Below are 24574 nucleotides of genomic sequence, written 5' to 3'. Positions count from 1 at the left end.
AAATATTTGGAATCAGGACTGCTGGGGAGAGTCCAGGAGGGATGGCCGTCTTAGATTTGCAGCTTTAAGCCCCAGGCTGCTCTAAAATGGCTCTCCCTCCCAGCCCAGATGGATGTAAGCAGAACAACTGCTCCAGAGGAAAACCAAGAAGACAGTGTTGTACATCACACGTCCTGAGCTGACAGCTGGGTACTGACGGACAGGGAAGGAGAAGCACTCTAGGATGAAATGGGAGGCGGTAGGGGAAATGGGGGAACCTCTGAGTGTGCCTGCGTTGCAACGCCCAGCCACAAACAAATGGAAGTTGGTGACCTCTGCTTGGGGAGTGCATGCTGGGCCCTAGGGTGCAAGGGGTCCAAGCTCGCAGTTCCTGGCGGAGTTGGGAGGCTGATGTGGCTCTGAGGGATCCCAAGGTCAGCATTTGTCGGGTGGAGGTGGGGGAGGGAAGGGAGAGGAGAAGCCAGCCACCCGCAGAGACCTGATGAGTTGTGCGATGCTGGCTAGAGTCGCGGTGGGAGAAGCTGCAGGCCAGACATGACACATGAGCTCAGCGCTCTGCAGAAATCACCCTGGAGAGCACATCCTGACCAAGCAAGGGAGAAAGATGAAACCTCTGTGTCCTGCCCTGTCCAATAAGACAACACTGGCCACATGTGGCTAACGAAATACATTACAATACAATACAATACAATACAATACAATACAATACAATACAATAAAAATTCAATTCCTCAGTCTTACTAGCCACGTTTCATGTGCTCGATAGTCGTATGTGGCTGGTGGCTACCAGATAGGACAGTGTGGATATAGGACATTTCAATCACTGCAGAAAGTTCTATTTCAGTGTAAACTATTTCACTAATATTTTAAATATTGATTATCTGTTGAAATAACATTTAAAATACACTGAGTTAAATAAGATATGCTAATATGAACTTCACCTGATTCTTTTTACTTTTTTACTGTGGGTAATAGAAACTTGTCAATTACTTGTCAATTGCGTACCCACTGGGCGCCATCCCTACATAGACTCTGGGTGCTCGGATGAGACCACCCATGGCTCATATTTCTATTGGACAGTACTGCGGCAGATGGATATAGGACCACACCTCCATTTATCCTTGGTTTTGGTGCCACATCCATTTGATGATGGCTGTAAAAACCCTTTCTTTTCTTTTTTTTTTTAGATGAAGTGTTCCATGATTCATTGTCTGTGCATAACACCCAGTGCTCCATGCAGAACGTGCCCTCCTCAATACCCACCACCAGGCTAACCCATCCTCCCACCCCCCTCCCCTCTAGAACCCCATTTGTTTTTCAGAGTCCACCGTCTCTCATGGTGTAAAAACCCTTTCTTAACACAAAGGTTACAGAGCAAGCTCAAGGTAATGGGACAAATGCAAGCCCTGGAACTGGAAAAATTCAGGCTGAAAGCTCAGCTTCCCTGCAGGCCGCATGATCTTAGGCAAATTACATAATTCCTTTGTGCCTCCGTTTTCTCATCTGAAAAATGTGATCAGTGAATGAGCACCTGCATAGCATTGCTTTGAACATAGGAGATAGTGCGTGTGCAGGGATTATTGTGGGCCTGGCCCGTAGTCTACGTCAGTGAATGGTAGCTGTCGTTATTGTTTTCATCGTTATTAGAATTTTTTAGCATGAAAGGATGAGAGGTTATAGTTAGTTTCTTTGGTCTCAGACCATTCACTCCCCTGCCCCTGCCTCAGCATTCTTGCTCTCTGATAAGGACCCCTCGGGCGGATGTCGGCATCCTCTCCTGGCCCTGTGCAAAGCCCGTGGGCATGGTCCAGGCACTCACCTGCTGGCAGCTGCTGGCCCAGGAGGCCCTGAGGGCACCCCATCTTTCCGAGCGTGTGGCCTTGCTCTCTAGGTGCATCCGCAGTTGTGACTCTAGCTCCTGGCTGACGTTCTCGAGGGCATGGATCTTGGCCATGTATTCCACCAGGCAAGCCCCCAGGTCTTCAACGGTACTGAGGTTCTTCTCCAGACCCGGAGCTGGTGCTGTGGCCAGACCTGAGCTCCACAGGCCCTGCAAGAAAACACTGCTGATGCCCAGGGCCCGGCGTGTCACTCGTGTGCCCAGGCCACTTGCGTACCCACTGGGCGCCATCCCTACATAGACTCTGGGTGCTCGGATGAGACCACCCATGGCATTGGTCCTGGAGGCTGTGGGGCTATCCAGGGAGGATGATGACCATGTTCCCCCGAAGGATGCCCTATGCCTCTGGAGGGGCATGCTGGGGCTGGCCCCGGTGGGCATGTCCACCACCACCCGCCTTGTGCTCATCTTCCCTTCTGCCTCTGCTCTGCCTAGTGGGTTTACAGAGCCTAGTGGCTTTTGGTTTCCAGCCCCAGTGTCTGTGTGGTCCGGTTGTGGGCCTCTCTGGAAGCTCCCCTATCCCCAGGGTTGCTTTGTCTGCTGTTTTCCATGAGCTTCCACCATTCACTGAGCTGAAAGAGAAATGGGCCCTGCCCAGGGCTGAGTGCAGAAAGGCACTCATGCATTCTCTGCAAAGTCATGTGTCTGACCTCCCAGATGTTTCCACTGGTGGTGGGGGAGGCTGGATCAGCGCAGGCTGTGGAGGTGGCTCATCTGGGTCTGTGTAGTTCACTACCTAAGAGAGGGCAATGCAGGCATTAAGCAGCCCCATTTCACAGATGAATGAACTGAGGCTCAGAGACCAGATTACAAGTGTAGTGAGTGGCTGAGCCAGAACTGAATCCAGGTGTTCCAGGGCCAATTTCAGAGCTTTCTACATCCTTGTGTGTGCTGTGTATGTGAATGTGTGAATGTGCATGCATGTCCACACAGATGACAGACGCTGGAAATGGGTGTGAACCGCCCATGGTGGGAGGTAGCCCCATGAACTCAAGAGAAACAAATGAAGCCTGTTGCTTCCCTCACCCTCCCTCAGTCCTGGCAGCTTCAGGTCCTTCTGTGGCATTTTTCTTACCTCGAACACTGCTGTTATCAGCTGCTTGACCTTGGCCATGTTGCTCCACTTCTCTGGACCTTACTTTCCATGCACTGGTCTAAGCTTTCTCTAAAGCACTAGACAAGGGAACCTGGGCAAATTCAGGTCCCACACATGCTGGGCACCTATTATGCTGTAGCTGTTCTGTACACTTCTGTTTCTCCATTTGCCAGAAAACTAATAAATAAGAACAAAGCAAGGGTTTCCCAGTAAGCTCTTTAAGGGTGTTTCAAATTAGGATTTAATGACACCCCTTGGGTTTTAATTCCTACTGTCAGCATCTACTAAGGCATGTTGTTATGGTCACATCTTGAATACTTTTCCAAGTCTAGAAAAGATCTTCTGAGATAACAAAATGGACCAAAAACCCACTGCACTTAAGCTGTATACCAGAGAAACCAAGTAGCCAAAACCCAGAGCTGGATATTTATCCCAAATCCTGCAACATGGGAACATACCTCAAGTGAAAGAAGGGGAAGGGGGTCAACTTCTAGTATGTACTGAATCCATCCTAGTGTTGTATATGGTTTCCATACTTTATTTCATTGAATTCTCAATTCAACCTGAGGAAGTAGATAGAAGGTTGACATGTACTACTACTCGGGCTGTGCACTGCACAACCTCAGAAATATCATCACATGTCAGATGATGGGTTATTAACTCCTTATGTGATGAGGACCCTGAAAGCTCCAATGACTCGTCCAAGGTCCCCTGTCCAGAAAGTAGCAAAGCTGGGATGAGAAGGCCTCTTCTGACTCCTAGTCCAGCGACTTATCTAGGAACCCCTCTGTCTCCCAACACTTAGAGAACTAGGGTACTATTCAAAGTTACACAAGCAGAGTTCAAAACTACGATTACCTACTGGAATATTCTATGTGCTCTTCCTTGCTGATTAAGACACCACAACTTTTGGGGGCACCTGGGTGGCTCAGTCGGTTAAGCGTCTGCCTTCAGCTTGGGTCATGGTCCCAGGGTCCTGGGATCAAGCCCCGCAGAGGGCTCCCTGCTCCGTGGGGAGCCTGCTTCTCCCTCTCCCACTCCCCCTGCTTGTGTTCCCTCTCTCGCTGTGTCTCTCTCTGTCAAATAAATAAATAAAATCTTAAAAAAAAAAAAAAAGACACCACAACCTTTTTTTCCCCTTCCACTTTGTCTATTTGAGATGACATAGAAGATACTTCATAAATATCATTGTTGGTTATATGATTAACAGATTAAGGAACCAACTTGATCAAGTAAAAGCTGGCAGTGTCCCTTATTTATTTAGACGTCCACCTCTGGTACACCCTGTAGGGCCCATGGCACCCAGCAGACTGTTATAATAACATCCTCCTAACACTGGATCTCGAGGAGCTGTAGGAATTCCAGGGTGTATCATCCGAGGCTAAATGAAGGGTTCAAGATACTGATTAAGTGTTTTGCACAGGGGTCATGCTTACGAACTGTTATTCTCTACAGAATGATAATTCTCAGTGGCCAGGTAAACTGCAGCTTTCTCTGACCCAAAGATATGTATAGCCAAACCCCCATCCCTGGGCGAGGAAGAGGAGAGAGAAGGGATATACCTTACATGACACCAATGTTTCCAAAGACCTAAAGAGAGATGACTCTCTTTTGGAGAAATCACAAACATGTTCTAAAGGATTTGTATAATCAAGTGACGAATTGCTAATCTTGTTAGCTCATTACACTCATAAAACCCAACCTATTGTTAAAATAGATTAAAAAATATAGATGAACATTAAGCAGTGTCGGTCCTTAAGGAAGACTTAAAAGTTATTTTAAAATGAAAAGAATGCAAAATGTGTTAGCAACTTAATCCTCTGGCTAACAAAATAAGTTTATTTATATATACATGGTAGTTGAATTCTGTGGATAAGGAAAAATAAGTCATACATCCACATATATATATATAACATATGTATCTTTGATTACATATGTTATATATAATTTTACTTTACAAACAGATTTCTTTATATACGCACACACATTGCTATAGTAAATGCAATAGCTGACAGAAATATAAGGTTAAAAGGTCAGACAGCAGCTCGCTGGCAAATGAATCTCAGAGCAACATTTAACCTGCTTCCTCATGGGTTGAAGTGTCTTGAAAGAGAGACAACCACCAAACTCATGTTAAGTAGATCCATACAACACTGAGAACACACATTTTTGAAGGCCATCTTCTTTTCAAAGGAAACGTAGGAAGAAAGGAAAAAGTTATGATAAAAAGACCACAGTAACAACACAAACATATGAATCAACATTCAAGTCACCTCCCAATCTGACTATAAGTACATCTATATTCAAAATATACTATCAAACTAATTTTCTTTTAGAGAAAGAGTCAAAGCAGTTCTCTTCTCTCCCCACCACTATCTACTAGGAGAAAAGGTAAGAAGCAGCCATCTGTGGAAGCCCCTGGTGCGTCTTTGCGGGTCTGACCTCTCCTGAGTGTGGGCTGGGGGAGGTGGCTGGCCCACCACCGGTGAAGGCGGCCGTGCAGGGGAGACTGGGAAAGGAGCGCTGGGTGGCAAGCCCACCTGCGGACCCACGAGCAGGTCTACAGCGCCAAGGAGGGATGTAATGATGTCTTCTCCCAAGCGATCCACTTTGGCAATGTTGTTTTTGTAAGATTGCAGGAGGGTTTAGAAAAGTACAGCTCCACGCTTCAAGGCCTTTTACATAAGCATGTTCCTCAAGGGGCACAATGCGATGCTTTTTGAGAAAACAAAGCTAAACCCCAATAAACATTTGATCCTTGAAGAAGGGCAAGCATTCCCAAGCTCCAGGGTTAGGATCCACATCTAAACCATCTCCAGAGAAAGGCACGAGTTTGAAAGCAGATGTGGGTGTTGGAGAGGATGCAGGAATGTGCTTAAGCGGGGGCCTTTTTTGTCCATCAGGGCAAGGCAGTCCTGTTGTTTAGCACAGTGGAAGCTCTCTGTCATGTGATGTTGGGGGATGTGGCCTTGGGGTGCCTGACATCCTCCACAGACTCTTGAGGGCGGCGTGCTCTTGCCTGCTGTCCTGAACTCATGGAATTAGCCTTGACAGCCAGTGGTGCCACTGTGAGGGGGCAGGATACTCATCCACTGGAGTGATGAGATGTTCCCTTTTCCTGCCCTGTGCGCGAGTCTGCTGCTTCTCCCTAGGAGGCCCAGTTGCCTTCACTGGTGTGCATAAGGAGGGGGAGGCATTGGGGTCCCACTGAATCAAGAAGAGCTGGAACTTTAAGAAGCACTCAAAGGGCCATGCTCTTGACCATTTTAACATTTCACTTCCATAGGTCTGTCTCTTCCTTCACCTGCCTGGGGCTGTTGGGACCCCCAAATGCTCAAGGACAGTTATTAAGAGAAGTAATCAATGCAACTGCTTTGCTTAGAAATACCTTTATTTTTATAAAGCCACAGATCATTCTGTAAAGTTTTTTTTTTTTTTTAAACCACACTTATAAAAAAGATGTTGACAATTCTTAGGAAAAAAAAGCTGAAAATGTTTCTTATTAAGTCAGGGTTACACAAAGATTATATTTATAATATATATTTGTGTATTTATAATTTAGAGACGAAAGGTAGGGAACAGCAAAGCGAGGGCTGCTGTGGTTAGATCTCCGATACTTGATCATTTCCCACAAACAGTGTTTCTTGGCAGAAGGGGTTGACGAGGACCATCCCAGTGTCTCTGTAGTCGCCGTTGGCTGGGGATCGGGGCTCCGAAAGCTGGTCCTGGGAGGAGAGAGGGAGGAGATAGTATGTACTCGGAGGGTTCAGGTGGTGGCCATTCATAAAGAAATACACATGAGGACATCCATTTCCACATGGGATTGGCTCCATAAACATTTTCATCACCCTCACTGCCAATGCTGAGGTGCAGAGCCCTCTCTGCTCTTCTTTCAGATTTTTATAGCAGCTTCTGGAAAAGATTTCCTGCTCCCTGAATGACTCCCAGCTCAGGTTGCCAGAGACGGCATTGCTCTCCAGGTAGAAGTCTGAGAGGGCTTGCCATGCGCGACACACAGCGCAGGGCTCACTGCGCTCGTGGGCAAAACTGGGTCTGTGTGGGCCCCAGACTCTCCTTCCTGCCTCTTTCTCACAGATCTCTGGGAGACCTGGCGGCTTTTCCTGCCTGCACTTTCACACCCTACACTTCTCACCTCTTTCCTCTCCTACCACCTACCTGTCTGAGCCTTCAGGGGCTCATTCCTCCTCCTTCTGAGTCCTCCCAGAGCTTGGTCAGAATTATTGCCCCATTTCTTGTAGCACTAGATGTGCTGACGTGAACAGATGTGAATCTCTACGTGACAGTAGGTGGTAAGTGAAAAATTCAGTCTGTATACACAGCCTCAGAAATGAACAAGCCTAGAGATAGGCAATTCACTGATTAGGTCGTCTGAACGGTTTTGGCCTCAAGTAACAAGGACTGCAAACATTTGTGGTCCATTAAACGTCTGTACTCAGACTCAGGCCCAGGTATTACTTGAGGAAGAAAAAAAAAAAAAAAGTCATAGCTTGTTCCAATTCTAAAAAAAAAACTTGATGTCTCAGAACCTATACGCTACCAAAGACTCAGTAATATGCCAAGGTTGAACTGTTTTAAGCCAGACTTGCTTAGTTGTCTTCACTTGAAGAAGATACAGTTAATTCTCTGAAGTTTATTTTAAGCAAAACATGTATAATTTTTGAGGAGTACATATTGCCTTATGGATAATAAGGAGAGAAAGGAAGAAAGGCCATTTGTTGGTGAAATGTCTTTTCAGAAGATTTTCTTCAATGTCTGGAATTGATTGAGTGTCCATCTGAGAGTTGGACAGGGGGTCAGCCCTCTGAGTAAGGAAAACAGGGCATCCCCTTTCTCCACTGGGCTTTGGGTTGAGCTGTGGAGGGAAATTTTGGAGGCTGAGCTCTGGCATGTCATTTTATAGTTCTTACAAAGCAAGTGTTCACCAAGGGTGAACCATGTGGACACTTCCTGCAGTGTAAAAGAGAAAGTTACTCAGAAAATGACAGACAAGAAAAAAGAAAAAAAGAAGAGGAGGAGGAAGGGAAGGAAGGTGGGGGGAAAGGTATGGAAAAATTTCCAGGCATGTTTTGGGCATCACAATTTTGCCTGTACAGCCTGGATTTGTGTTTTGCTGCTTTCATCAACCCAGAAGGGGAGCAGGGCACCAGAGAAACTTGCTTAGGCAAAGCACTTGGCAGCCACCAGAGTTGGCAGCTACAGGGCAGGCGGTGAGTGCAGCCCCAGGCTGTGGAGTGCAGGGCAGACGCCCTGGGACCGCATGACCGCGCTATGGGTGGTCCGTAGGGCCTGCGTGTGCCCAGAGAGTTGGAACAAATTGTAACATTACTCTAAATAAAGCAGAATGAGGGCAGCAGACCTGCTGGGAGGGAAATAGTGATAAAACTCATTCTGAAGCCAAACTGACCTTCCTGCTGCTGGTTCTCCTGTAACCTCCTGACCTGGGATGGTGACTGCAGGGGGCAGCTCTACCAGAACCTCTGGCTTCTGTCCGATGGCAGCCCCAGTGCTTTGGGCTGGAATGACTAACTGGGATGCTGCATAAGCAGAGCCTTTTCTATAGTAAGCTCACAGACACTGTCCTTTGGCTTTGGTTTTTATTTACCAGTTTGCAAAGAGAGTATGAGAAATTTAGAGTTCAGAGATTCACAAGCCACACTCAAAGCGTGGCCAGCCCCTTTGCCAACTTACTCATTTTTTCACTCACTAGAATAGTTCTCAGGAACACTTTTTAAAACATTTTTATCTTTTTTTCAAGATTTTAAAATTTATTTATTTGACAGAGAGAGAGACAGCGGGAGAGGGAACACAAGCAGGGGGAGTGGGAGAGGGAGAAGCAGGCTTCCCGCTGAGCAGGGAGCCCGATGCGGGGCTCGATCCCAGGACCCTGAGATCATGACCCAAGCCAAAGGCAGAAGCTTAACGACTGAGCCACCCAGGCGCCCCAGAACATTTTTATTTTTTATTGAAGTGTAGTTGACATACAATATTATATTGGTTTCAGGTGTACAACATAGTCATTTGACAATTATGTACATTATGAAATGCTCACCACAGTAAGCGTAGTTGCTAATTTTGCTATGCAAGATTTATACTGGCCATACTAAAGGTCAATGCTTTCATGAAGCCTGTTGCTCTTTCAGTTCAACATTTTTATTGAGCATCCACTGTGTGTTAGGCTTTGGGCTGGGTGATGGGTCAACTGTGAATAAAACTTATGGTTCATTCATGTGATAAACATTTAGCAAGTACATACCATGTTCTGGGCACTGTTCTAGGTGCTAGGGATAGAGCAGTGAGCAGAACAAACTTCCGCCCTCAGGCAGCTTATATTCTAGTAGGAGAGACAGAGAAAGGGCCAGTCAACAGAGAATGATACAATAGCAGGTGGTGAGAAGTGCTCTGAAGGAAAATAAAGCAGAAAAGAGGATAGAAAACCATGGGGTGGAGGGTGGGCTTCTACTCTGTATAGAGAAGTCAGGGAAAGCTTTCCTGAAGAGGCAGCACTGGAACAGAGACCCGAAAGAAGTGAAGGATGGAACCAGGGAAAGAGCATCTTACATAGGTGCGAGAACAATCTTGTGTTGTTGGAAGGACTGTGTTGAGGAAGAGCCAAAGGCCGGTGTGGCTCAAGTGTGTAGTCAATGGAAGGTCTGGCAGGAGGTGGCCAGGGAGGTGGGCAGGGGCCAGCCTATGAAGGGTCTGGTAAGACGAATCCGGATTTTATTCAAAGTGTGAAGAGGAGCCACTTGACGGCTGGGAGCCATGGCAGACATGAAGCCCTTTCTTGAGAAGATCATCTGGGTACTGTGTGGAGGACACACTACCAGAGGCAAGACGGTAGCAGAGACCTTGTTTTCAGAAGTTACTGCAGCAATCCATGATTTGAGGGAGGCACTAGTGCAGGTGGTGAAAAATGCTCCTATGTAGGAAGAACCAAGAGGATCTACTGATAGACTGGATGTGGAGTGTGAGAGGAAAAGGTGGCTGGCAGTGCCATCCACGTAATGAGAAACACCAGGGAACTTCTGGGTATTTGGGCGGGGAGGGGAAGTCAACAGTTCAATCTTGGGCATATTGAATTTGAGATGCCCACTAGACATGCATGGCAGTAGCTGGGTACATGAGTTGGGATGCAGGGGAAATGTCAAGGCCAGGGATGGAAATTGCAAGTCAATGGTGCAGAGATAGTATTTAAAGTCATGAAACTAAGGAGAGAGAGAAGAGAAGCAGTGGGAAGACTGAGCCCGGGCACTGCAGTGATTAGAGGCTGGCAAAAGAACGGGGAGTCAGTGATGGAGACTGAGAAGGAGCTGCTGAAAGGTGGGGGGAGCCAGGACCGGATGGGGTGAAGACAGAGAAACTTTCTGAGGAGGAAATGACTGATGGTGCTGATGCTGCTGATAGATCGAATAAGAGATATGCTTAGAACCAACCTCTGGGTTTCACAATGTGGAAGCAACTGGGTATTCTAGCTGGGGAGTGAAATATTAAACTAATACCAGGCCAGCAGCTATATCCTTACAACTCTGGTAAGTGCCATGATGGAAAAGCATAAAGCATAAGGAGCTGAGACCATATGATAGGAGAGCAGAACCCAGCCTGGCAGGTCAGGGAAGGCCTCTCTGAGGAAGTGACAGACTGGGCCTGAATGATGGGTGAAGGAGTGCTGGGCAGGGACAGAAGACATTCCAGCAGAAGGAACAGTCCTGCACAGCCCTAGAATGGGATGTAACTTGGGTGTCATAAAGATATGAAAAGAAATCCAGTGTGGCTGGAGCTCAGCAGATGAGACGGAGAGTGGCACGACATGAGTGTGGACAGTTGGGCCAGGCCCACCTCACAGGCCCTGCAGAAGACTGTGAACTTAAGAGCATCAGGAAGCTACTGAAGGGTTCTGAGTCTGGGAGTGACGTGATCACATTTATGTTTATAAAAGCCCACCCTGGCTGCAGTGGGGGATGGATCCGCAGGGGAAGAAGGGACTTTCTCCAGAAGAACTCTTCTCAGCTCTCACTGCTTTTACTCATATGTCTGCCATCTTTCTTCTGGGCCATCTCGATTACATTCCAGCTAGCCTACTTATTTTGAATCTGTCTTCCTGCCTGTCCTTCCATCCATTCATTCATGCATTAAACCACCCTTCCTCTCCTTGCTATCCATTCACTAATCACATACAGAGTACCTTCACCAGGCCATCAGCACAATCTTTCTAAAACTAGGTCACACAAAGCTCAAAACTTTCAATGACCCTCTGCTGCCCAAGACTGAAGTATAAACTCCATTCAAGCCCACTCAGGCCCACTCCTAATCAATCTCCCTTTCCTGCTGTGCCCTGGCCTCTGCCTCACCTTCTGTGTGAGAGTGGAAGGAACACCCGGTCTCCTACCGGCCTAGCTCTCTCACTGGCCGGATGGGTGTTTTGGGCAACACTTCCTGACCCAACGTATTCTGTTCTCCCATGATATGCTGTGTGCAGCCCACATTCCCACCTTTATTCAGGTTACCTCCTTTGCTGGAATACCTGTTAAAATCCATTTATCCTTCCTAACCCCCACTGCGAAGGCTTTCTTCTCGGTTTCTACAGCTCTCTGCAACTCTTCTTGTATCTCCCCTTGTTTGTTTGCTTTTGAATGATGCTTGGGGCTCATACCTCAACCACATCTTGGAATCTGGGCCCCCTGAGAGCAAGCTCTCACCTTCATAATCCCCAGAGACTGCCTGCCACAAAATGGGTTCTCAACGAATACTTACTGAATTGTTTCCAGCAACCCGGGGTCCCAAGAATGGTGCTTCCCGAACTTAACTTGCACAGAAAGCACCTGGGAATTCTTGCTAAAATACAGATTGATTCAGTAGGGCTGGGGTGCGGCCTGTAGTTTCCTGGGCACTGCTGCTACTGGTCTGTGGACCATCCTTTGAGGAGCAAGACACTAAGAAGCAAGCAGATGCTCCGCGGCTTACTCTGGAGCCCGTGCTATTCCCTGTGGTGGGGCCGGACCTTCCAGGGGCACCCCTTGGTTTGGGGCTCATTACCTCAGAGGTTTCAAGGGACTGGATCTCCCTTGGTAACTCCACAGCATGCTTGTTGAAGTAGTCCATGGTGATGGCATTGTTCCAGTAGCTCAGGTTGTTCTCGGGGTTGGCCGTCTTTTTCTTCCTCCTCAGACAGCACACTGTCAGCAAGACAGCTGTAGAGAGAGTCCAAGTCAGAGAGGGGAGGGAGACAAGCAAGGAGCCAGCATTGCTGAGTGACAGATGCAAGTTTCCAGGTAGGTCTGTGATGGTCATATAGTCACCCACTTACCCCATTTGTTAATTTGTTTGTTGGTTCAACAATTATCTACATACATCAAATGCCAACTTTGGGCCAGGTTCCAGGAGAGAGAGAGAGAGTGAAAAAAAGACAAGGCTGTCTTGTGTCATAAACATCCCTCTGAGTTTGTGTATGGAGGGGCACAGAGGGGGTCACATGATCTATAATAAATAAAATGAATATAAGGTAAATTCAGATAGCAATAATTGTTCAAAGAAAATAAAATAGGGTGAAGTGAGAGAGACAATGGAGAGGAGTTGGGGAGAGAATGCTTTAGGGTGATCATGAAAGGCTTTCCTGAGGTGACCTTAATGTGCGACCCTGTCTGTCCAATCTCTGAGACTTACTCTGAGGGCTCCAGGGAGGGAATGAGTATATTTGGATGTTGCTAACGAACCAGGTGTGGGAACACAGGGGCTTCTGCTTGCCAAGAGGGAAGGCTTCTGAGATTGGGGAGGTAAGGTGGCCTGTCCAGGCTCACAGAGTGCAGTGGGTGATCCTTTGACAAGGATGACAGTTGCCTTCTTGGGGAGAAGCCAGTAAATGAAGATTGGGCATCTCCCTGCCAGGCTTACCATCACCACAGCCTGTGGGGTGGCTGAAACTCCAGGCCAGGGGTGGGCAGGGCTGCACTCAACATCTTGGAGGTGCCAACCATCTGTGCTGGGGGGAGGGGACCCCAGATCCAGCAGTTCAGAGGCCAGCACCGTGATGGCAATGACTACCAGGGGGCAGCAGAGTGCCAGCTCTGCCCACAGCAGCCTGAGGATTTGGCCAGCATTGGGGGGTGGGGGTGGGGGGGCTTGAACATGCCAGGGTGTGGGGTATTTGCCGAAGCTGTCACCCATATAGGCTGAGACCTCAGGCCCACCCCTTCAGTCCCTGTGGGATGACACAGGAATTCTGTAGTTCTCTTCTCAGCTGCTGGCCTTGCTGGCACCTCAATCTGAAAAGGCTTCCAGGCAAAGGCAAGAGATTGGGCAAGTTTCTACTGATCCAATCTGCTTTGAAAGGCTTCTAATTTGCTCATTACTTTTCTAGGTACCCTTAAAAAAGTTTTAAAGATAGAAAGGACATTTCTGAATGTTTGAGCTAAAAGAAATTTTAGACTGGCTGGTATAGACTTTAAAATTTTGAAAAATTTCCAAACTCAAGTTCTCCTTTTTTCTTCATTCCCTTCCTTCCAAAGAAGGAGGTGATTGAAGGATGAATGGGGGTGAGGAGGGGGAGATGCAGAACTCAGCCTGAAAATCTGCTAATTTAGGGCATCTCCTTATTTTACAGATGAGATGACTGGTCCAAAGCATCCAGCTGACTTGCCACAGGTCACAGGTCCGTGAATGGCTGGGCTGGGGCAAGACTCCCCCCTTTCTGGCATCTTTATTCTTCATTGTCACTACCCTCCCATCCTGCTCCTGGAGCTGGGGTGCTGAAATGGCCTGGGGGGATTCAAACTCGTGAAACAGAGGCCATAATGCTGCTAGCCTGCACTGACAAGCTGCAGAGTCTGGGTCCTCTGACCCCCAGCCCAGTGCCCCCTCAAGCCCACGCTGCCCCTGGCTCCAGAGCCTGGGCCTGTTTGGGACATGGGACCAGGACCCTGCCTTGTGGGAAGGGCTGGCCCTGTTGCAGGATGGTCTGGGGGTTGGAACAGGGAACTCTGTTCCTAGCTTTCTCCCCTCGAATATTGTTAGTGCTCCAGGCCTGAATGTTTCTCTCCGGGAATTCCCAGTACCTCTCAAGTGCCCTTTCATTTACAATAGAAGCTTGCCTGGCCGTAGAAAGAGCTTGGGCGTGGAGTCCAAAAGGCCTTGGTTCAAGTCTGACTCTGCTGCGCGTTACATTAGGTAAGTCATTTCATCGCACTTGACTACTATGGACTCACAGGGCTGTCATGAGAGCTAGAGATCATGAATGCAAAATGCTGAGCACACTGCCTGATGCACAGTCAGTGCTTATTTAATGATAGTTTTCTTCTTGTTCTTTCAGTACCCTCCACAAGAGAAAGAAAAACTGGGCTACATGACTACTGAGTGGCTCAAGGCCAAGGGACCACCTGTGATTTAGAACTTTCATTATTTTGGTGGCCTGACCTTACATCCAAGAAAAAGTACAATTCAGACTTATGGAGTCTCAATATATGCCCAGCGCTGACGTAGGCACTTTCGGTCTGATTTAACCCACAAAATAGCTGTCTGAGGAATGTACTGTTACTCTTCTTCTTTGCAGAAGAGGCAAATGAAGCTCATGGAAGTTAACAAAATTGATCTTGATCACTCAGGTAATTAATGGAGCTTGACCTGGGTCTTTGTGACCCTCAGGGTGATGCTTGTTGTCTTATATTGCCCTGAACCCTGCAGGGAACACATCTGAGGCATGGGGAAGCACTTTGTAAATGACACAACTCTGTGCAAACACAAGCCCATGCTGTCATCTGCCTCTTTTTTTTTTTTTTAAGAGAGAGGGAAGGAGAAAGAGTGAGCAGGGAGGGGGAGAGGGAGGAGAGAGAGAATCCCAAGTGGGCAGCACGCTCAGTGCAGAGCCCAATGCAGGGCTTGATCTCATGACCCCAAGATCGTGACCTGAGCTGAAATCAAGGGTCAGATGCTTAACTGACTGAGCCACCCAGGTGCCCCTGGCATCTGCCTCTTGAAGGCCCTGAGCTAACACAGTGGATACTAGTCCTGTTTTTATAGGTGAGAAGACATTGGACCAATGGTTAAGTAACGTGCCCACGCCCCACAAGTGGCCAGCAAGAGAGAGGCTGTGACACATTTGATTCCACGAGCCAAGCCTTTCTGTCATACCAGGCCTCTTCTCCAGTGATTTATGCAGGTTTAATGTTAAAAAAAAAAAGTTAGAAGACAGGTAGTTGTAACATATTTCAGTTTGACTCCTTGATTTTGAAAATGAGAAAACTGAAATCCTGGAAGGGAGGATTGGTCCAGTGGTGCCAGCCTGAGGGACCAGCCCAGCCTGTGGACAATCACTTCCCTACTTTGGGGTTGGGAAAGGAGGCTCAGGGAGGCCTCAGGATATGGAAGGAGGCCAGGTTGGACATGAGGCTATAGGCCTGGAGAAACCAGGTTTGGGGGCTATCTGGCTCCCCATCCTGGTGGGTGGGACTAGAAGGCTCCCAGCAGGGGGTGCTGGTTGGGAAGCACAGAGAAGAGCTGTGAGAGCATGGTACTCTGGTGCAGCTGAGGTGACAGACCCTGGACAACCCTGCCTGGCTCTGAGCCTACTCCCCATCCCCGTTGCTTCAGTTAGTTCATAAGCCCCAAGGAGACATACTCCCTTCCACACTCTTGGTCACACTTCCTTCTCATTCCAATTTATTCTACTCCTTCATGGAAAGAGTAACTCTGACCCATGTTTTCTTATGTAATAACTACAAAGTCATTTGGGGCCTGTAAGAGACATATATCTAATGGCATTAACTGCATGTCTGGAAGGAAGCCAGAATGCTCTGGGGCGCAGTGCGCATGGACCCTCACATATCTGGGGGCAGAAAGAGGTGCTACTCTGCTTCACCAGGCTCAACTTAGATTGGTGATGAAAAACATCTGCAGCTGGCCTGGTTACTGTTCTCACCATCCATAAAGCCTTTCATCTTTTTCAGGGAGACAGGGTGAAGACATTCTTGAGAATGGATGTGGTATATGCAGGAGAGGCCAGGAAGCTTGGCAGAGCCACAAAACTGACCTCCTGATGAAAGCCCAATGCACTGACAGGGGTGGGCGAGGACCAATTCCGTGCCAGGCGCAGGGGTTCTAACAGGAGGTGGTGGGCTCTTTGCATCCTGATGGTGGCAGCAGAGACCAGCTCAAGAGCCACGTGGTTCCTCTGCCCCAGCCAAATGTGGCCCGGATCCGATCAGTTTCGGTTTTCAGCACATCTGAACCCCTGTGTGGCTGTCTCTGGCATGGCTCAGGAGACAAAGCATTTCTCAGTCCTAGCACATATATCCTTCTGGCCATTGGGTGGGGCTCAAGATCTGGAAGGGTTGGTGGAACTGATGACAGCCCTTCTTGGGCAGGCCTGAGATTTGCTATGATCACCCCTTGCTTCCAACAGAAGCAGGGGATTCAACCATCTGCCTAGCAAGCCTGGCCACCTGAAGTCTGGTTTCCGGTAGATGGAGGAAAGCAGGGACAAGGTCAGGGCTGGTCTGAAAAGCCAGATGTGAGGAAATCTATGCATGCGCTTTGCTACTAACCCAGATGCCTGAAATATATGGCAAACTGGCAAAGAAGACCCTTCTTGGAGGGCAGTAGAGTGAGCTTTAGGATAAATGCAGCTGCTGGAAGAGGTCTGCTTGTCTGATGACTGGAGTGGGATTAGGCTATGAAAGCAGCCTGGATATTTACTCATCTGTGCTTTGAAAGAGCACGGTATTCTGGAGCTGGACAAGTATTCTATCTTGATGTTTCTTGCATCAGGACTTTCACAGAGCCCCCACAGGATGGTCCCACAGGAGTTGGGGCCATGAGTCAGGATAGGGAGCTTTATATGGGGGCAGCTAGGGCTAAGGCAGGGATCTTGGCGAGTGAGGGCTTAGGGGAGCCTCCCATGTGGACAGTGGGAATGCAAGACAGATGCTGAAGGACGTGGAGTCTGTGGTTCCAAGGTGCTGCAAGAGTCCACTTTGAACAAAGGGTTCATAGCTTCCTTTACAAAGTAGTACGTCCTATCCCAGTACCTGAAGGCTCCTTCCAGAGTGCCGGGAGCATTCTCTAGGTGCAGTTCCAGGCCGTGTCCTTGTTTCTGTCTTGGCTGACATTATTATGCATGGTTTAGGCAGCCCATGGGTTTTCTGGCTTTGCAGTAAGATCTAATTTCAAACTCACACATGGCAAAAAGGGCTGTAGAAGTCTTTTTAGAACTGTAAAACACAGGTGGGTGTGGCCTGTGGGGTGAAGGCTAGATCTACTCTGTGCTGTCCAGCTCAGGCAAAGAGAAAGGCCCAGTGGGGGGAGAGGGCTCTGGGAGCTGGGGGAGGCAGCCACATTGTATATCTCGATTCCCTAGTGCTTGGCATGCACCTGGGAAATACTGTGTTGAATCAGACAGATTCTACCACCGGATCTGAGCTGACTTATGTGATTGGGACCCTGGGCAAGTCAATTCACCTGGTGACTTAGTCTCTGCCTATAAGGTATGTTCCTTGCATAGTGTGTTTATGTTTTTTATTCCTCTGGCTAATCTGTTTTGAGGATGGATTGATTAAAAATAATGGGAAACTTTGTAAACTAAAGCTTCTAGAGACACGTAAAGAATGGAAAATTAGAAAGCTGTCTCTAATGTGGTTACTTCTCAAATATGACCACTATTAATAATTTATTAGCTAATAGGTCTACATTTTCTTATTATCATTCTTCTGTTTTAGAAGTGGACAATCACAGTTTTAAGCATTCATGTGGGTTTCCATGAGAGACAATAAATGAAAAAAGCACTTAATGAATGAATAAAATATGCAACCTGCAAACATTTTCACTTTTCCTGAATTGGGTCCTTGAGCAGAAGTAGGCTGCCTACTTTTGACATGGAAAGTTGGCTTTGCTTGTCAACTAGAAAGAAACAAAAAGCTGGTAGAGGTGGCTTCTCCGAAAGAATCCAGAATCTAGATTTAAAAAGATCTTGTTGGTCATGGATCACTACATCAAAAACTAATACTGTATTGTATGGTGACTAACATAACATAATAAGATAAAATTAAATAAAAAAAAAAGATCTTGTTGGTACAATGCCAAGTAGAAATTATGCTCTGTTAAAGGCATATACCTCCTACACTGGTGTTCAAATGACCCATAGTATGAGGAAGGGCTGGGAGAGCTGGCTTAACAGCCTCCTCTGTGGAAAGTTTCTGGGGCCTCATTCCTCTCGAGATCAGGATGAGCTCATGGTGTGATGTGACAGCTAGTGCAACCAACAGAACTGATACCCGTGTTGGCTTCCTGAGTGTGACTGAAGTGTCCAGAACAAAGGAACCACCATCTGCTCTCCTCTGCCATGGCTGGGCATGTGGAATGCTATGCTCCCTTCTGGGAGAGCAGGGATAAACTTGTGGTCATCCAGAGTGGCAGATGATGGGGAAGGGCCAGGGCAATGCGGCCGTATATAGAGACTTGAAGGAATAGGGATGAGCAGCTTAGAAAAGGAAAAGCTGTCTTTGAGCACCATTTCAAATGTTTCAGGAGTTGGTAGACTGGTTTTGTGTGGTTTCAGAGGGCTTAGGACCATAGAGTAGAAATTACAGAGACAAACGTCAGGCTTCCATGAAAGCTGGGTAACAACCTGAGGGAGTCAAAGGAGAATGGGCTGTCCAATGACTGAGGGCACAGGGGGTTTCTCACCCCTGGAAGGGTTCAGGAGGAGGCCAGATGATAACTGTGTAGGGGTGGGGGAAGCTAAAATTAGGATTTTTGTGAGGTTATTAGAGAAACTCTAAGAATCTAGGATCAAGTACATGGGGAAGACATAAAGAAAGTCCTAAGGTTCTGAGTGATTATAGCAGGTTCTTTATGGAGACATCAGGGAGAAGGACCTCTCAAATTCTCATTAAAGCAGTGACAGGCAGCAGCAAGGAGGTGCTGGTGGCCTGGTGCTGGTGGCCTGGGGAGAGCCCTTCTCCACCAGTACCAGTGGAAGCAATGATGAGGTCCACACTGCATCCAGCTCACACCATCCATGAACAAATAAAACTGGGGAGGAGAAGAGCTAAATTCACATGTAACTCTCAAGCTCTCAATTTAGCTATAGGAACTGCTGCTTTTGCCAAGGCTAATAGAAATTCCTGCAAGATCAAAGCCCCCTCTCTTTTTTTGGAGAAAGAGAGAAAGAGCAGGAGAGAATAGATGAGGGAGGGGAGGAAAGACAGGCAGAAAGATGGATGTGAAGCAGGAGAGGAAGGTGAGGGCTCTGCTACTTGAAGGCTGTATGTTTAGAAGTGCCAATGTTCACCTATGGTGTCTTGGTGCCATGTCCTACAGCCATTAGCAGGCTGCCCTTGAGGGTGAGGGTGGCAGGGTGGTGTCATGACAAGAGCACTGGGCAGGAAGACAGTGACCTTCCATCCCAGGCCTATCTCTCACTTAACTTTGGGCTCCTGGGCGAGCCATGGCACCTCTCCAGCTTGGTGTTTCTGCACAATGCAGAGCTGGACTGGACTACTTGGAAGGTTCTCCCCCACTCCTGGGAGCTCTGTCTTTATGATGAGTGGGCATCTGAGCCATGGCCTGGCAGAGCTGAGGACTAGGGGTAGGGATAACCCATGATTCTTGTCCTGCCACTTGGTTTCCTATAATTCTGGTAAGTTTTGCAGCCTACTTGGTAGGGACTTCCCAGGTCTGGGGCAAAGGAACTCTGGGGACAGACAAGTGGATGTGATAAAGGGAGAGGAGGGAAAAAGGGAGGAGTGAGGAGAGGGTGAGGCACTTACAGCAGGAGGAGATGGGCACACTGATGGCCAGGATCACCCAGGCGATGTCCATCTTGCTCAGGCAGATGGTGGCTCTGTGCTGGGGTTTGTCCCCTTCAGCCACATGGGATATATTCCCTGCTGTTCCAGGCTTCCAGGTCCCGGCAGGGACTAGGCGGTTGAGGAAGTTTCCTGTGGCTGTGGACACCACTGTGGAGAAAGGACTGGGTACCCTGTTGGTCATGGTGGGGGTGGCTGTAGCCTCCTCCTTGGCTTGGGAAACAGTGCTTTCTGAGGCCCCGGTGGGGTGGGCTGGGGCCTGCGAGGTTGAGGATGTTCCCTGAGGAGTGCCCTTGGAAGGGGCTGAGACACTGGCATTGAAGGCAGCCTGCGTGGGCCCTACGGTGGCTGGAAAGACCCCAGGGCTGGTAGATGGAGGTCTGTTGATGTCAGGGGTGACAATAATCCAGGAGTCACTGTGGCTGGGGCCATCCTGTGGGTCACTGTGGGGGCGCTGAGAAGGCACTGGGGCAGGTTGTGGACTGGCAGGGGTGCCTGAGGCTACAGTGGTGTCCAGCTCCCCTCCTTGGCTGGTGAATGTGGAACCACCCCCCTGGGCTGCTCTGCTAAGGTCTGGCTTGTCCTCTGCAGGCACCAGGGGGGTGGTGGGTGGTGCCCACGAGGTCCTGCTGGGTGCCATGGCTGTGGCCACTGTCTGGGGCTGTGGCAAGGAAGAATAACCCCAGAGTGGGTTCCTGGGAGTGAGGGTGGAGGGGTCAGGTTCTATAGACCCTGTAAAGTTGCCTTTGTAGATCTGAAAGATTTTCCCCAGGGGCCGCTTCTGCCCCAGATGTGTGGAGCTCTGATTTCGTCCCCACTGGCCTTCCTTCCTCCCAGAGTAGCCACTGGGTGCAGGCAAGACAGAGCGTGATGAATTGCTGGCCCCCTTTCGGGAAGAGCCTGGGGGCCTGGGAGGCCTGCGCGTGGTAGCCCGGGTGGGTGCTGTGGTAGGACGGCTGGTGGGTTCCATTGGCTTTGTCAGCAGGATGGTGGGCGCAGCCTCCCCCTGGGGATGGCCCTCTGAGTAGGAGGATGTGGTTTCCATGGCAGCAGGAAGGGGCCCTGTGGTCAGGGGGCCTTCAGACTGTGGGGTGGTTGCTGTCGCCATGATGGTAGAGACGGTGTTTGTAGGAGGGTGTCCATCTGGATGGGGCGTTGTCATTGCCATGGGAGCTGCAGCCTGTGAGGAGGGTCCATCAGGCTGGGGGGTCAGTGAGACCACAGAAGTGGGGGCAGTTGCCACAGAAGAGTGTCTGGTAGAGCTGAGGGATGCTGTCACCATGGTGCCTGGGGTGGTGCCTGAGGGGAGGACCTGAAGAGATTCTCTGGGAGATGGTTCCTGGGTGGCAAATACCAGTGCTTCGGTCAGTGCCAAGATCAGGAGGAAGCCTTGAGAGGAAGACAGAGAGAAGAGATGAAATACCTGGGGAGTCGCTCAGAGCCTGGACCTTCCTTACCCATGAACCTATGGAGCTCTGGGAACAAAAGGAACATTGGGATCATTCTGGAGGTCCACACTGCCCCCCTGATGCCCAAGAGCAGCTTCTCAGAACAGGCCGGGCCGGGTGTGGGAAGGATTATGGCCTCTGAGTGTCTGCTGCCCCCTGCGGCCAGGGAGTGGTCAAGGTCAGGTTGGTCAAAGGCAGGCTGGCGGCTCTGTGTGAGCCAGCCTTAGTCAAATGTGCAAGGCTTACGTGGGCAGAGCTGACCAACTCTTCTGCCCTTCCTGAATATTCCATTTATGGACTGGACAGAGGCACAAATGGTCAGACCTCTGTTTATTCAGTCCCATTCACTGGACAAGTAAGGAGGGTCTCTATCCTCTCCTTGACACTGGAGGGCACAAAAATGAACAGGGCAGTCTCTGGCTCTGAGGGAGCTCACACAAGTGCACAAACAATCTTAAAACAAGGCAGAGACATCTCAGTGCTATAGGATAGTGATAGGCCGAAGGGGACAGGGGTCCAGAGGGTGACCAGATCTGGTGCGCATATAGCACTTAGCAGAGAGCCTGGGAGAGAAGATGCACTCCATGAACGCCAGCTGGTATTATGGTTGTCATTAATGTTAACTGCTTTCCCTATGGTGCTCATGTGGCTGAACTCTCTGTGGAAAATCACTGGTGATGCCCAGCCTTTTGAGTAGGAGGACCTCTTTTGAGCGGTATGCTTTTAGTTCATTGAGAAATGCACAAGGACAAAAACCTGCACGTTTAAAAATACTTCTAAATATATGTGGATTTATTAATCATAATAGCATGTGCCAAACTTTACAAATAACACATCTCGTATAAATGTGAGACATAGGATCTGTTCAGATTATAAACTGGAAAACTGGCCACCCCGGCGCAACACATGGCCTAGGAGGAACTGGTCTCCACTGCTGAGGAGTGGCCTGATCGACTTCTAAGGCCTGATTCTGACCTGTGAACTCCTCCTTTTTCTTATGTACTCCTTCCTGGTTACTCTCATGCCCTTCCTTCAGCTCTGCCAGCCACTCAGACAATGGTAGAGATCTGTCTCTATCTCGTAACTCCTTGGGAGCCTCCCTCCCCCTCCAGATTCAAGCACTGAATGGCCAAAGCAGGGGTCCTGGCAGTGATTTCTACATATCTGGGATGGTCAGCGAAGTTGCTGACCGAGGAAGGCAGGGGCCCTGGTGAGGTTTCGAAACAAAGAAGGGGAGATCATCTCCTGGCCTGCCTTTGAAACAGGCCCTGGATCACCACTGAAGCCACCTCTGACTTAGGTGTGGGGTGGGGTCTGAGCGTGCACCAGCTCCCCTCGCCTTGCACTTCTAAATTAGCGGGTGGAGGGAGGCCAAGGGACAAGAGATTGAACAGACTGTATAGCACACGCAGTCTCTAGGTCCAACAATTTGCCCTAAGCCACCTATTTTTTTCCAAACTTTCTTTGGTGATCTAAACCATATATTAACAGTAAGCTCTGCTTATTCAAGTCAACCCTAAAAACTGTTTTCTGAGCACCTGCTCTGGCCCAGTCTTTCATGCTTGATTTAATCCTCACAACCACTCGACGGGGAAGGAAAGTGAGATCTCAGGTAGATTAACAAATGTGTTTAAAGTCCCACCATAGCTGCAGTATATGAAACCGAGCGGTATCTAAAATGCATGCTTTTCCCGATCAACCACCACCAATGATGCAGGAGGAGAAAGAGGACAGGAAGTTGCTGTGCCACGATGCTCTGACTGGTTCAGGGTTATTCCAACCCCTTCTCTTGAGCAGCTGAACACCACAGAGGCAATCTCTTCTTAGGGCTGGGAGTCTTGATCTCTGATGTTTTGAGGGACATTCTCTTATAAGCCTCTGTTTTGCTCATGAGTCCCTTGGTTCAGTATAAGTGTTAAAAGACTGAACTGTGTGTCCCCCAAATTCATTTGTTGAAGCTCTAACCCCTAGCACCTCAGAATGTCAGTGTACTTGGCAATAGGGCCTTTAAAGAGGTTATTAAGTTTGAATGAGGCCATTAGGGTGGTCCCTAATCTAATCTGACTGGTGTCTTTATAAGAAGAGGAGATTAAGACACAGAGAGTGATACCAGAGATGCTTGCACACAGAGGAGAGGCCACGGGAGGACACGGTGAGAAGGTGTCCATCTTCAAGTCAAAGGGAGAGGTCTCATCAGAAACCAGTCCTGTTAGCAACTTGATCTTGGTCTTGTAGCCTCCAGAACTGTGGGGAAAATAAATTTCTGTTGTTTAAGCACCCCCAGCCTGTGGTACTTTGTTATGGCAGCCCGAGCTAAGACAGGTGTCTTACATTAGAGATCCCTCAGAAAAAGGAAAGGCAGAGTTGTGTGCAGGTAGTGTATTTCGCGAAGTGATCCGAGGGGACAACCATGGGGGTCTGAGATGAGTCAGATAGAGAACATCAACCCGAGGGCAGGTTATGAGTTGATCAGGACGAGCAACTCGTATTTGCTGGGGACCTCTGAGGGGCTGAGTAGACTGCACCTCAAACTGTCTATGTGAGAGAAGCACTCACTTACCCAGCAATTCCTGATGTGGGAAACAAGGGCAGAAGAAAAATTAAATTTCCTTACTACTTACAGCCCATTGACTAATTCTTGAAACAGGCAGTGACATTCCCCTATGAACTCAGCTGCCTCGATGTTAATACTTTGCTAAGGGCAAGAGGCAATCTTATCCTGCCCTCCCAGGATCCTGTAAGTCTTCTTTAACAGATAAAAATTCCTTTGGAAACTTCTGTTGTCTCTATCCCCCAAGATACAAGTTAGCAATCATCCTCCAAGCATTTGGCCCACTGATATACATCTGAAGGGTCTCATGACTGAGTTTTTTCTAAACAGTAATAAATGACCTTTTCCTAACACTGGCTAGCCCCCTTAGGATCTTGGAAACCTTGCTTCCCAAATACCCTGGAGGCTTGTGCCGTCCCTAACCCCCTCTCAACTTGAAAGTATATAATCAGTCACCCATCACAACCCCAGTGCAGCTCTTCCTGCCCACAGATCCTGCCCCCATGCTTTCATAAAATCACCTTTTGCTTCAAAGACGTCTCAAGAATTCTTTCTTTCTTTCTTTCTTTTTTTTTTTTTAAAGATTTTATTTATTTTTTAGAGAGCGAGCGAGCGAGAAACAGCATGAGAGGGGTGAGGGTCAGAGGGAGAAGCAGGCTCCCCGCTGAGCCGGGAGCCCGATGTGGGACTCGATCCCAGGACCCTGGGATCATGACCTGAGCTGAAAGCAGACGCTTAACCATCTGAGCCACCCAGGCGCCCTCA

The 24574-nt window shown here is 48.6% G+C and overlaps 1 protein-coding gene across 9 annotated transcripts in view; it reads right to left on the bottom strand.

Annotated features, from left to right (window-relative positions):
* Window positions 1-6288: 6288 nt before the first annotated feature.
* TMEM108 (transmembrane protein 108) overlaps window positions 6289-24574 on the bottom strand; it is a 647919-nt gene continuing 629633 nt past the window's right edge. For 8 of the 9 annotated variants that reach the window (XM_034994838.1, XM_034994829.1, XM_034994867.1 and 5 more), the window contains 3 exons: window positions 19772-21199; window positions 12051-12205; window positions 6289-6721 (listed from right to left, as the gene is read on the bottom strand). In XM_034994838.1, coding sequence (XP_034850729.1) covers window positions 6599-6721; window positions 12051-12205; window positions 19772-21199 — 1706 coding nt within the window. In that variant the 3' untranslated portion in view covers window positions 6289-6598. Of the gene's footprint in view, window positions 6722-12050; window positions 12206-19771; window positions 21200-23368; window positions 23503-24574 lie in introns of all 9 variants that reach the window. The other variant, XM_034994819.1, reaches the window with a different exon arrangement.

This window comes from Mirounga leonina, unplaced genomic scaffold (genome assembly GCF_011800145.1).
Source record: "Mirounga leonina isolate KUSES-001 unplaced genomic scaffold, KU_Mleo_1.0 Mir_115, whole genome shotgun sequence".
Lineage (NCBI taxonomy): Eukaryota > Metazoa > Chordata > Mammalia > Carnivora > Phocidae > Mirounga > Mirounga leonina.
The sequence above is the reverse complement of the archived record's forward strand: the minus strand, read 5'-3'. Positions and strand labels throughout refer to the sequence as shown.